General features: G+C 35.7%; 1 protein-coding gene across 2 annotated transcripts in view; it reads left to right on the top strand.

The window, feature by feature from the left end:
* HLTF (helicase like transcription factor) overlaps positions 1–14,125 on the top strand; it is a gene marked incomplete at both ends in the record, with an annotated part of 53,469 nt that extends 39,344 nt beyond the window's left edge. For both annotated transcript variants that reach the window (XM_084231779.1, XM_084231780.1), the window contains 6 exons: positions 413–591; positions 2,586–2,711; positions 3,064–3,176; positions 3,530–3,710; positions 9,975–10,055; positions 13,973–14,125. In XM_084231779.1, the coding sequence (XP_084087905.1) occupies positions 413–591; positions 2,586–2,711; positions 3,064–3,176; positions 3,530–3,710; positions 9,975–10,055; positions 13,973–14,125 (833 nt within the window). The remainder of the gene's footprint in view (positions 1–412; positions 592–2,585; positions 2,712–3,063; positions 3,177–3,529; positions 3,711–9,974; positions 10,056–13,972) is intronic.
* Positions 14,126–14,563: the final 438 nt, after the last annotated feature.

The raw sequence follows: 14,563 nt of genomic DNA, 5'->3' as shown, positions 1-14,563 counted from the left end.
AAAAGGATCTCTGACAGCTGTGTTAAAATTTAGATTGTAGGAACAAAGACTTAAAGCAGTGGCAGTAAGTTAGGAGATGGTGATGGTTAAGATTAATGAAGATGTCTTTGCAGATTTTTCAATGATAGATACTCTTAGATGAAAGGTTCAGAATGAATCTGTCTTTTAATCTGTGCTTGTAGGTACAAATCATGTTATAATGATGTTTCTAGGTAAGATGTATTATTTGGGTTAGACACAGTTTAACTTCTGACTTTTTCTTAAAATTTAAAATTTAAACTATGCTTTTTCCCTATGATAAAGACTAAATTTAGACCACCCGAGCAAAACTTTTCCTTGTATAAGGAAGATCAATTTGTCTTGTGATATTACAAATATTGCTCTGAAATTAATTTTTCAGCCTTTTCTTTAGGAAATGATACACCTGAAGAACTACAAAAGAAATTAATAAGGAAGATGAAGTTGATTCTGAGCTCAGGTTCCGATGAAGAATGTGCAATTTGCTTGGATTCTTTAACAGTTCCTGTCATAACACATTGTGCACATGTCTTTTGTAAACCCTGTATTTGCCAGGTCATTCAGAATGAGCAGGTTAGTTTTTTGTTTGTACAGATTTAGCTTTGATGGAGTGGTGCACCTGTATAATGAAAGCCCAAGTCCAACATACTATATGTTTTGCATTTGGGTTTATTAATGTGCCTTTCATGGTCATTATATCAGTATTTTAAAAGGTTTATGTTTCTTATAGGTAAGCCCTTTTAACATAAAAAGATACTTTTGGAGGCCCTGTTTCATAGTCAGTATCTTAGTTATATTGACTGGCTATGTCATTGCTATCCAGTAAATAAATTGATAAAGTAAGACACACAGGTTAATTTTGAATTACCAGTAGAAACAGATGTTTATTCTTTTTTTTAATAAGATTCATTTTTTTTTTTATACAAGCACCAGTGTACAGGCCAGATGTGCGGGAGGGTGAGAAGATTCACCAGAGATGGCAGGGAACAGAACAGGCAGACTGATGAAATACACTGCTGAGGGGAGCAGCGGGCAAGACAGGAGAGGTCTGCTCGCCATGTGGGTTGCTCCAAGGCTGGTGGGGATCGAACTGGCACTGCAGAGGCTGCAGACCACTTCACAGCCCTGTGTTCAACCACCTGCACCACCAGGGAGGCCCCCAGATGTTTATTCTTGAAAAAATTTTTTTTCTTACTTTGCATAGAAGAACTGGGGTGCACACCAGAGGTACAGAGGGGTGAGAGAATTCACCAGAGATAGAGTGGGGAGAACAGGTAGATTTACTGAAATACAATGCTAAGGGGAGCAGAGGGTGAGACTGCTGAGCCATATGAGTGTTAGCTCCCTGACAAGGGATCAGACACAGACTGCAGAGGTGATAGCACTGAGACTTATCCCCTACACCACCAGGGAGGCCCAGTGAAGTTTATTCTTTTTTTTTTTTTTTTAATATATTAGATTTATTTTTTTTATTAATTTTTTTACATAATTGTTCATTTTTAAACAATATTTGCTTCCCCCCACCCCCTCAGGTTTAGTCCCCATAGAGTTTCCTAGAGGAGATGGAAGTTTATTCTTATAATACATTTGATAATAATTAAGCCAACATATCTGAAATATAAAAATTATTGAGATACTTTGCATGATTTTTTTAGCTTAAATATTCAAAATCTGGTGATATACACTTATAGCACATCTCCATTTGGCTTGCTGCATTTCAAAGACTTAATTGCCACATGTGGCTATGCATTATTATAGGGGTAATACACATCTAGTTTCTTGTGTATGATAAAAATTTTAATGTGAAATAATCTTTAAAGCAGTCTTTCAGCTGAGATAGAATTTTAAAAGCATTTATATTTATATATATTGAAAAAAACAAGTCATAATTGTACAGTTTAATGAATTGTGAAGTAAACACAGACCATATAACTACCACTTCAGATTCCTTGTATTCCCTCCCATTTATCCTCTTATTTGTCTCTAAAGGTGACCTCGCTATACTTCTGATCCAGTTTTAGTTCCAAAATCTTTTTTTTTTAATTTATTTTATTTTGTTCCAAAATCTTTTTTTAAGGTAAAGGTACTTGGCATATAGATTTTTAAGAGATATTTTATTAGCATGTCTTTATTATAAATGAATACTACCAATAAAGCTTTGAATACACCCAGTAAGACTTACTAGATATGGCCTGGCTATATAAGCCATTAAGAAATTTTTTTTTTCTTCTTCTAAAGAATGATTCCAACTACTATGCTGTGTTGTAGTTAGGATCAAGAAATTGTTATTCATGGTTTCTTTACTTGCCTACAAGTAGTATAATATTTATTGTTTCAAGCTCTTGATGCTAGTCAAATTATATGTTTGTTCTCTTTTATAACCCATCCCATTTTACTAGCTTGAACACTGTATCTTCCCGGAATGGATCATATACAGATTTATCTCAAATGGGTTTAATAGAAAGCTAACTTTTAGGGTACAGGATTTACCATACTATAAAAAATATTTTAGGCAGATTTATATTTCTTTTTCCCTTGGTGTCACTTATACTTTCTTTATTATTTAGCCACATGCTAAATGCCCTTTATGCAGAAATGATATACATGGAGACAATCTATTAGAATGTCCTCCAGAAGAATTGGAATGCAACACTGAGAAAAAGTCTAATATGGAATGGACATCCAGTTCAAAGGTAAAAACCACACATGCATATTATTTGAGTATGTTATATATATATATATATATATAAAGAAATACCACCTATGAAAGTAGTACTTCTGCTTTTAATCCTATCATTTGAATATTATACTTTGTTGGTGGTTACTGTGTTTTTTGTTGATTTCTGGTGGTGAATTTGAGGAAAAGAAAAGAGTGCGGATTACTCTAGTATTTTTCCAGTCTTAGTTTTAAAAAAATTAGTGGTCTTTTATTTTTGTGTTTTAAGGAAATCTGTGACAGGACTTTTCTCTTTATAACAGAATTTTGTGGGTATATTTTACCTATTTAGTATGGAATCTTTAATAGATTTCCTTTTTTCCCCCCAGATTAATGCTCTAATGCATGCATTAATTGACCTAAGGAAGAAGAACCCAAACATAAAAAGTTTAGTTGTTTCTCAGTTTACGACATTCCTGTCTTTAATAGAGACACCACTCAGGTAAGTTCAGCATTCTTTTTCACTGAGTAAAAGGATTTTATATAAGTGTTTTGATTTTAATGGGATAATTATTTTAACCAGTTTTACTCATTTCATCTATCTAAAATAACATTGTCACAACAGGCATGATATTTCCTGGCAGTTAGAATTTTAAAGATGAAATAACAGCAAGTCCTGTATTTATCCAGGGTGGGGAAAGTTGTCTATAAGAGCCTGGCAAGTTAGTAGGCGGTTAGTAAGTACTTGTTAGAATAAATGATAGAATTTAATGAGTACAGAGATTTGTAATTATATTTAACATTTTTCTAGTATGGTATGTGTTTTACTGGTCTCTTTTCCCCCCCCTGTGTTAGAGCCTCTGGATTTGTGTTTACTCGTTTGGATGGTTCTATGGCCCAAAAGAAAAGAGTTGAATCAATTCAGTGTTTTCAAAACACTGAAGCAGGATCTCCAACTGTAATGCTCCTATCCTTAAAAGCAGGTGGAGTTGGTTTGAATCTTTCTGCAGCTTCTCGAGTGTTTTTAATGGACCCAGTAAGTAATTTTGTTGAATTTGGTATGTTATTACATTTAAAAAAAGAGGGGGGGAAGGAAGGTTCGATAATACCTTCGTGGTTAGAATTGACTGAAAATTCTTAGGTAAACATTAGAAGTAATTATTTAGTAAATGTATAATGAGGTCTTACTCATAAATGCTTTATTTATCATCTGAAATCCTCCAGATTCCCTATGAGGTTTGTCTCTCTGTTTTACAGGTTAGGAAATTGAAGCATAGAAATAACTTGTCCATAGAAATAACTTACTCATAGCTACTAACGTGCAAGCCAGGATCAGAGACAATATTATTGACCACTGTGCTGTGCTTTTTCTGCTTCTCTTTGTACAATTTTGATTAGCTTAGGGTAATGGTTGATATATTTGATCAACAAATAATGAGATCCTGCTTTGTGTCAGGAATCTTGCAGACACTGGGAATATGACTCTTAGGCAAAATAGAAAAAGTAGTTACAACCATATTCAAAAGTTTTAATGTGCATACGCATTCAATAAAATATAATTTCTGAACTATCCTCCAAGATAATGAGTTCTTGGATGAGCAGGAAGCTGTGCATTTATATGATAGGTGATTTAAGTACAGGTGACCCAACCACACAATTTTAAGCAAATACTACTAATGGAATGTTTTGGGAAAATTTATTTAAATAATTCCAATTTATTTATCAGTGAAATGTAATATTTGACAGTGTCCCAGAGAACAAACTTCCTAAGTATAGGAAGATAATAATCTTACTATACTCTATTTACTAGGCCATTTGCATAGCCACTTACATATTACATATATATTTTTCGCAGATAATTTTTATTTGAACATTGAGCTACAGATAGTCATTACTGTACCAGCAATGAAGACTCAACCATCCCTGAGACAAGAAACCACCTTTATACTTACACTTTAGTAGTATTTTTTTGTTGTTGTTGTTATGGTCCATAGCCTTGTTATTATAAGTACAGTTAGTTTTAGTGAATATGAGTGGATTAAGGCAAAAGAACAACCCAGTCTCCTCAATAATTTATTTTCTTTTTTAACATTGGTTCCCTGGCTAGAGAGACACAGTTGTCTCTTAGAGCCAAACCTAGTATTTTAACCATTAGATTTTCTCATTTTTGTGACAATTTCTAGCATGGCTATTGCAATTTTCTTCTCTCATCTTGACTTAACTACATGGTCCCTTCCCTTCTTTGAAGGAAGGATGTTTAAAAAAGTCTTCAGTTCTATTCCACAATGTGAAATACTGTACATAGTTGTATCAAAGAACAGGTGATGATCTGTATGATTAACTGAGCCATTATTATGTGGCCTTAATGTTTGAGAATCAGGAAACCAGCTATCATGAATGGAAATTGTCCATATATGACAAAGATATACAAACCTAAATAAATTAGCTTGTGCAGTGACATCATAATGATAAGGAAGGAAGCCATTTATGTGTTGAAAAGAATGACTTGCAAGTGGGGTAGGAGTCTTCCAGAGATGATGTTTATGTGTGTGGTTATGTACAAGTTGATGACGAAGGCCTCTAAATCTAGGAGGTCAGCATATCAGTGAAAAATATAAAGGACAACACATTTATGATCATTTGAAACCCGTCATTTAGAAATTTTCCTTTGTTGTCCTGTAACTTGCTGTGACCTCTCACTGAACCTTATGGGAATACTTACCTATGGTAATGACTAGACACTAACTTACCTCTTTGTAGGTTTGATTCTTTAGAAAGTATGGTGGTTTCATTATTATGGATGTTTCATTAATGGATGATCATGGAATAATAGCTAAGTGTTGCAGAGAAGAAATAACAGGATATAAGCACCAAGATTAGTTATAATCAAGAGACTGATTGTCAGGAGATACCATCTTCTGACCATGTGGTTGGATATTGTATGTTATTAAAAAAATAGTATGCAACATTGAGCACAAGATCTATCCTCTCTCCTGGAGAAATTCAGCTTGGTAAATTTTAGGGCAGTCACTTGGTTATGTAATGCAGGCTGAGGGACCAGAGTGGGAATTGAAATTCGCTCTGAACTTTAGTCACCAAACTGTGTCTTGGAAGTGTGTTCATGTTAGGAGCACCTTTTCCTTTCTCTTTTTTTTCCCTCATTTTCTTTTATTATTATTATTATTTTTTACATCATTGTTCATTTTTAAACAATATTTACTCTTCCCCTCCCCCCTGTGCAGTCCCCATAGAATTTCCTTCACCAGTGCACCCTTGCACCATTACCACAGTTCCCTGAGGTGCACCTTTTTCTAATTACACAAAAGAACTGTTTTGACTAGAGGCACACTGAACTAATTCATTTTGCATTGGGTACTATTTGAGCTAGTGTCAATCTTGTGGTATTTCTGTACATTTACAGATTTAAGATTTGTTATTTTAGCTTATTGCCTGAAATGCAGAAAAGTAAATGAAATTTTACTGAGATACAAATTATTTTAATTAGGTTATCTAGTTAATGCATATACCTTTATCAATCAAGGCTTTTGTTGCCTCAATTATACTGCCTCCCAGTATAATTAGGCCTAATCATACTAATATTTCACATTAATATGTTGGCATGTAGTGGTTTATTGTTTTTTTGGTTTTAGAACTCTGCTAGAGTTTTACTATTTTATGGTTATTATTAAAAAATACGTTGTAGGGCCTCCCCGGTGGCACAGTGGTTGAGCGCTGGGTTGCGAAGCTGCCCGCAGCCTCTGCGGCGCCGGTTCGATCCCCGGCTGCTCCCTGGCCACCGGAGGAGGGTCCCACATGGTGCGCAGACCTCTCCTGCCGCCCGCTGCTCCCCTCAGCAGTGTACTTCGGTCCTTCTGCCTGTTCTGCTCCCTGCTCTGGCTCTGGTGAATTCTCTCACCCTCCCGTGCTTCTGACTGTACCCAGTGCATGTATAAACAAACAAACAAACAAACTAAATAAATAAAGCATGCCTCTATTAAAAAAAAAAATAATAAAAAAAAATAAAAAATACGTTGTAACTTAAGTTATTAACTAACCTGATGGAGGCTGATTTTTGGAACAGATTCAGAGTTTTCTTTGATTACAATCTTAGTACTTGGTAAAAAAGAATTTGTTAATAAGTAGTTTAACTTAGCAGTTAACAGTACTTGAAAACTTAGAATGATTTAGCAGTTTCATTAAATATTTCAGGGAGTTGAATATTTATGACTTTTTGGAAATAACATTTCATTGTAACATGTTCCAGGTGTGCATCATTGAGAATCAACATGTATATATACTGCATCACTAAACATCCACTCCTGTCTGTCACCATGCCATTGTTCTCCTTGTCCTGATTTACCTTCCCTATTTTCCCCTGCCCTTCTGGTTCCTTTCTTGCAACCACTAATTAATCTTGAGTGTATTTTTGTTTTATCTGTTTATCCGTTTTTTTATTATACACACGCACACGTATACACATATATACAAGTGAAATCATATGGCGTTAGTCTTTCTCTGGCTTATTTACTTAAGCATAATACCCTCTAGGTACATCCATGTTGTTGCAAGGGCAGTATTTTATCTTTTCTGTTTTATTTTTAAAAATAGTTGAATAGTATTCCATTATGTTTCTAACTTTAAACAAAAGCCAGGGAGCTTCTAAGTTAATGAATAATTGGAAATTTGAGGAGAGTGGTACATCTTGAAAGAGGGCATGGAAGCTCAGTGCCCCTTTCAACACACCTTGCCCTGCACATCAGAATGTTCTTGAATTATATCCTTTTATAATAAACCTGTAATCTTGCCAGATAATGGCTTTGAATACTTGAGCCACCAAAACTACATCTGGGAGGAAAAAAATCAGACCTGTTAAAGATGGTCCAGATATTGAGCCCAACATATTGATGTTGTAAACTCTAGTAATGTTCCCTTTTCCTCCAAAACTGGAGTTTCCAGAACCTGCTAAGAGGAGGATCTGGCAAGCACACGCCCTTCTGCTCAGCCATTCCTCAAAGAGATACTTTGACAACTGCTCAAAGCCCACAGTGTTGGAGTTAATGCCACCTTCCTTTGGTGAGCATTTGCCTCAGAAGTGGTTTGCCTCTTGCCCCAGCAACTAGGAGGCATTTCTCATTTTTCCAGAAAGCTAGAAGAATACTGTCTGTCATGGTTTCTGTCCTGTACAGCTTTGAGAAAAGCCTGTCAGCTTGCAGGATAGGTCCAGCTGACAGCCTCAGTCCTCCTTCTGGAAGTTGACTGAAAAGGGACATTGTCAATTTTTGAGGAAGCCTTTACTTTGGCTTCCACTAAGTTTGAAAACATTTAATAGTCCATAAACCAGCCAGATGTGATGCCCTGCTTCTCTGATCTTAGCTCCAAAAAAACGAGTCAGTCCATGCCTTTCTCAAATTATCTGCAGAGTTGGGCCTCCCGGGTGGCGCAACAGTTGAGCCCTGGATTGCGAAGCTGCCCACAGCCTCTGCAGCACCGGTTCAATCCCCAGCCGCTGGGCGAGGGTCCCACATGGCGCGCAGACCTCTCCTGCTGCACACTGCTCCCCTCAGCAGTGTACTTCGTCAGTCTGCCTGTTCTGCTCTCCGCTCTGGCTCTGGTGAATTCTCTCACCCTTCTGTGCCTCTGACTGTACCCAGTGCTTGTATAAATAAATAAAATAAATCTTAAAAAAAAACAAACAAAAACAAATCATCTGCAGAAAGGGGTAAAAAAAACCAAACAGGTCTCAGCACAGCTCTGTGAAGTTGTCCACAGCCTCTGCAATGCAGGTTCAATTCCCGGCCAGCCAGGGAGATACCCACATGATGCGGCAGACCTCTCCTGTCTTGCCCACTGCTCCCCTCAGCAGTGTTTTTGGTCCGTCTGCCTGTTCTGCTCTCTGTTCTGTCTCTGGTGAAGTCTCTCACCCTCCTGTGCCTCTGGCTTATACCCCAGTGCTTGTATAAATAAATAAATCTTTAAAAAAAAAAAAAAAAGCCAAGTCTCAGGAATATAAGATTCAGTCAAAAAAGTTTGCACATGAAAATTCTTTCCTTCTCATGGTATCTTGTAAAGGAATTAGGTTGTGTTCTGCTGTTCCATTAGGAACAGCTTTACTTGATTCCTCAGTGACTAAATGTGAGAATGGGAATGATCAGTTTTATGTTCTTATAAGACAAAATTTTATTCGTCACACTAGATGTATATTGCCAGTTCATCATAAGGTTCTAAGCAAAATATTGGCAACAGACAGGAACATTTTATCTGGACTCTTGGTATAACAGTTTTGAAATATGTCCAATTATGAAATACAATATTTCTGTTTTAGTAAATCATAATCTAATTATATTCATAATTCTAACATATACCAAAGAATAGTCCCTAACCCAAATTACAGCAAGATAACAGTAAAATTTCCTTTTCCCTAAATTTCAAGGGAACTTAAAGAAGAAAATAACAGCCTAAGTATAAATTACATACTAAACTTGTCATCTACATGTGCATTTGTGATTTTGTTTCTATTTTTAGGTGGTATTTTGTTGTATAAATGTTTGTTCCCCCAAAACACCCTGTATTCCAACTTCAATTTAAAATACAATGATCCTTATCCCAACAGTTCATATTTCAAAGCCACTTAACCTCCTGTATTTCTAGACTGATGAACTCTGTATCTTGTTTATTCTTCCTTTCTCATTGCTTGTTTTGTTCTTCACTTTAAGACAGGATCCATTATAATGCCTATGTTAATTAGTGTTACTTTTTTAGTTGAGTTTTGAAGTCTAACTAATATAGAAAGTTACATCAGCAGTCTTACATTTTAAAAAGTCTTAAATAATTTTAGTTTTTTTGACTACTCCAGAAACCTTTTTTGTAGTTAGTAAGAGGAGGAAAATAAAAGAAAAGGAACCAAAGGTGGTCAGCAAAATGGAAGAAAACTTCATAAATGGACTCAATAACATGCCTTTTCTAACATTGAGTAATCTAAAAGAATGTGGAAATGTTTTTTTTCCTGATAACTGGACATAGATCTACTTTAAAATGGAAAAATGGGAAGATATTATTTTAATAACCAACAGTGATTTGTATTAGGCCCCTGAAATGATGGGGGAGAATACCTATCATAGTAGTGATTGGGCTTCAGGGGGTGGGTGGTACATTTTTTCTTATAGTGTATTTATAATGTCAGATCTAAATTCACTCAGAAAAATTTCAGCAGTAAAAGGTGAATGAATAATGCTGAAATGGACTTTTGCAGAATACTGAGGAGATTAGGGTGGTAATAAATCAACTCATGCTTTTTTGCTAGGCCTGGAATCCAGCTGCTGAAGATCAGTGCTTTGACAGATGCCATAGACTTGGCCAGAAACAAGAAGTTATCATCACAAAAGTGAGTTTTTAAATTATGTATTTTAAAATTATCACTTGTAATCAGGGAAATGCAAATCAAAACTACCATGAGATACCATCTTACACCAGTGAGAATGGCACATATATTAAAAAAACTAGCAACAACAAATGTTGGCGAGGTTGTGGATAAAAAGGAACTATCCTGCACTGCCGGTGGGAGTGCAAACTGATCCAACCACTATGGAGAGCTGTGTGGAGATTTCTGGACCTACTAAACATAGAGCTTCCATATGATCCAGCAATTCCACTCCTAGGTATTTACCCAAAGGACACAGAAACATCAATTCCAAAGAGCACCTGCACCCCTATGTTTATAGCAGCCCTATTTGTAATAGCTAAGCTTTGGAAACAGCCCAAATGCCCAAAAATAGATGACTGGATCAAGAAGATGTGGTACATATACACAATAGAATATTACTCAGCAATCAAAAAAGATAAACTCATGCAATTTGCAGCAACATGGATGGAGCTGGAAGGGATCATGCTCAGCGAAATAAGCCAGAAAGAAAAAGAAAAATACCAGATGGTCTCACTCATAGCAGGAATCTAGAAAACTTAAATAAGGGACCAGGAAAAAGAATAACTATAAGAAAGAAAATATCAAAATCAACAAACAACTATGAACCAGAGACACTCTATGGGGGGTGGGGGGCAGGAAAAGGAGGAATTGGGGTCAAAATAAGGGGGTTGTAATTGTATGGGGAATATAAAAATAAAATTTAAATTAAAAAAAAAAAACCTGAAGAAACCAAAAAAAAAAAATTAAAAAAAAATAGGTTGAAGTTTAAAATTACACAAATAATGCCTGCATATATTTTTGTAAAAGATTAAAATAGAATTAAACAGTAACACATTGTCACTTTTATTCTCCTTAGAGGAAACTGTCATCAGTAGTTATTCACAGTCCCCCTCCCTTTTTTTTTTTAAAGATTTATTTATTTATTTATACAAACACTGGGTATAGTCAGAAGCACGGGAGGGTGAGAGAATTCACCAGAGCCAGAGCGGGGAGCAGAGCAGGCAGAAGGACCGAAGTACACTGCGAGGGGAGCAGTGGGCGCGGCAAGAGAGGTCCGCATGCCATGTGGGACCCTCGCCCCGTGGCTGGGGATTGAACCAGTGCTGCAGAGGCTGCGGGCAGCTTCGCAACCCAGTGCTCAACCACTGCGCCACCTGGGAGACAGACCCTACAATCCCCCTTTTCTATGTTTAAATACGTTCATGTTTGTATCTGCAGCTCTTCTTTAAAAAATTTAAGTGAGGGGCCTCCCCTGGTAGTGCAGTGGTTGGGCGCTGGGCTCTGCCCACAGCCTCTGCAGTGCTGGTTCGATCCCCGGCCACCGGTGAGGGTTCCACATGGCCTGCGGACCTCTCCTGCCGTGCCCGCTGCTCCCTTCAGCAGTGTATTTCGTCAGTCTGCCTGTTCTGTTCCCCTCTCTGGCTCTGGTGAATTCACTCACCCTCCCGCGCTTCTGACTGTACCCAGTGTTTGTATAAATAAATAAATCTTTAAAAAAAAAAAATAAGGTAAATAGGATCATATTTTTATTATTCTGGAACACGTTTTGTCTTCCCTTAACAGTGTATCTGGATACTACTAATAAAGGTTCATTTAGATTATACATATTTTTTTTTCTATGTGTCAAAATACACATAACTTAATTTACCATTTTAACTTTTTGAGTATACTGTTCATTGGCATCATTCACTTTATTGTTCAGTCGTCATCATCATCTGTATCCAGAACTTTTCCATCATTCTCAAACTGAAATTCTGTACCCATTAAAGCACACCGTTCCTTCCTCCTCTCAGCCCCTGGTAAATCACTCTTCTATTTTCTGTTTCTGTGAATCTACTCTACAAACTCATTCTTCTTAGTAACTGCAAAATACATACATCACAATTTATTTAGCCAGTCCAAGTTTTTGCTAATAAAAACAGTACCATTCCAGTAGTATGGTACTGTTTTTATTAGGCATTACCTTTGATGATATTAACAGATCTAGAATTCTAGATATCAAATTCTTGTAACAAGTTTCTTTCAACTTGATGTATGAGAATGATGCAAAATTAGGTTTATGTGGAGGCCAACAAAGTGCTCTTTGCCCTTCTACTTTGCATTTACCTAAGACCTTCAGCATGTTTTACGTATTTGTTATCCATTAGTATTTTTTTCTGTGAATTGTTTATACCTTTTGTCTAGTTTTCATAGTTAAAGCAGAAATACTGTTTTATGGTAAAAAGGACTCCTTCATACATACATATATTGGAAATGGTTAATTCTAGGCTCTTGCTTATCTTTAAACTTTGTATGCTTTTTATCATAAAAAAATTTTTGAAATTTTGTGATTAAAAACATTGCATTTTTTAATATAATTTCTGGATTTTGAGGTATTGCTTAGGCCAGAAGTCTTTATCTTCAGATTCTAAAAATGATTCTGTATTTATCTGATTCTTTTGAAATAGTTTTTCTTCTATAATTCATGATAGGGGGCTAACTGTTCTTTTTCAAATGAAGAATCATTTGCTTCACGACCATTTTTAAGAGTTCATTTTTTTTCCCCTAAAGTTGAGATGTCACCTTTATCATGAACTAAGTCATTGTTACGTGGGTCTCTTTCTGGACTCTTATCTGTTCCATTGATCTTTTCCTACATTATAATTACTGTGGCATTTTTTATTATGTATTAAGTCAGCACTCACTTCACCCCTTTTGAAAATCATATTGCTTATTACTGTTACTCTTGAATTGGACTTTGGTTTTAAGTTACCAAGTTCTATTTAAGAAATCTTGTATCTTTCTCATTTTATTTGGGTCTTTTATGTAGTTCAGTAATGTTTTATAACACAACTAATATAGCTGTTAGAGTAATTGGGACCTCTTTGTTGAATAGTAGTTGTGTTAGTAATCGTCCTTGACTTCTTTGTTGAGAATACTTTTATTGTGTTACACTAAATATGTTTGGTGGATTGTCTAGCAGATGCCCTTGGTAAGGTTGAGGATATTTATTTTCAGTTTAATGGGGATTTTTTTTAAAGGATTTATTTATTTATTTATACAAGCACTGGGTACAGTCAGAAGCACAGGTGGGTGAGAGGATTCACCAGAGCCAGAGCGGGGAACAGAACGGCAGACTGACGAAACATACTGCTGAGGGGAGCAGCGGGCGCGGCAGGAGAGGTCTGTGCGCCATGTGGGACCTTCACCGGTGGCTGGGGATTAGGGGTTGAACCTGTGCTGCAGAGTCTGCGGGCAGCTTCACAGCCTAGCACTCAACCACTGCGCCACCAGGGGAGGCTCCGATTTTTTTTTTTTTAATCAATATTTTTATCAGGAATAAATGTTGACTTTTACCAAATGCTTCTTAAGCATCTGTTGAAATGATCACATTTTTCCTTTTATTTTTTTGCTGTTATGAATTAATTATACCAGTTAGGTTCATTCTTGTATTTCTCATGTGGAAAATCTCGTTTAGCACTTTTAATATGAGTCCAAATTTGTTTTGCAGAATTGCCTATAAAGTTTGCTTTTTTTTTCAGTGTGCTGTTCTTGTTTGGTGATGGGGATATAAGATAAAACTTACGTCCTTAGATCCATATTCTTACACAAGAAAACCATACTGAGTGATAGTGGAAAACAGTGCTCATCTCTAAGCATTATGTCATGTTCTAAATATTCTCACTATATATAGAGGGGAAAAGAACAGCTAAACATTTTGTAATCAATTATTATTGGCAGTTCTTGAAAGCTGAATACTTCAAGAAAGTAAATTTCTTTATCGTATACCAACATTTCCATCATGTCTCAAAATTTCATTTTTTTTAAATGTTAAAGATTTAAAAAATTTTGACCTAAAAAGTACTTAACCAATTTCACTTCTTTTTTTCTTTTTAAAGTTCATTGTGAAGGACTCTGTTGAAGAAAATATGCTGAAAATACAAAACACAAAGAGAGAACTTGCAGCTGGAGCCTTTGGAACTAAAAAAACAAATGCTAATGAAATGAAACAAGCTAAAATTAATGAAATCAGAACTTTAATTGATTTATAATTTGTGGGATGTTGGTAAGGTCAGTCTAATCAGATATATAAAGAAGTTTTGGAAATGAGAAAAATAGAGTTTTATAAAAGATAAGGAGTGTGTCTAATAAAAGTGACACATTTTGTATCAGTGAAGAGGTATTATTGATATAATATCTTATATATGTGAACCTATTTTTAATACTTCAAATAGCAACAAGCTGTTATATACTGTGGCCTAAAAGAACTTTTTGAGGAAAAAATTACTCAATTTTTCATATTACCAATGCTGAGTATTTTCTTATATCTTTGAAGTACTCTGCTTTTTCATATTTCAAGTAAGATCAAACCTTTTATACTTTTGACCAAATAAAGAGTTATTTTCTATGTTGTATAAATTTGGTTATTCATCAATGCCTCCCATTTTTGATGCAGTGGATTCATGTTACTAAAATTATTAATACTCACA

This window comes from Talpa europaea (genome assembly GCF_964194135.1).
Source record: "Talpa europaea genome assembly, chromosome: 4".
Classification (NCBI taxonomy): Eukaryota; Metazoa; Chordata; class Mammalia; order Eulipotyphla; family Talpidae; genus Talpa; species Talpa europaea.
Note: the sequence above shows the minus strand (reverse complement) of the source record. Positions and strands in the feature narration are given on the sequence as shown.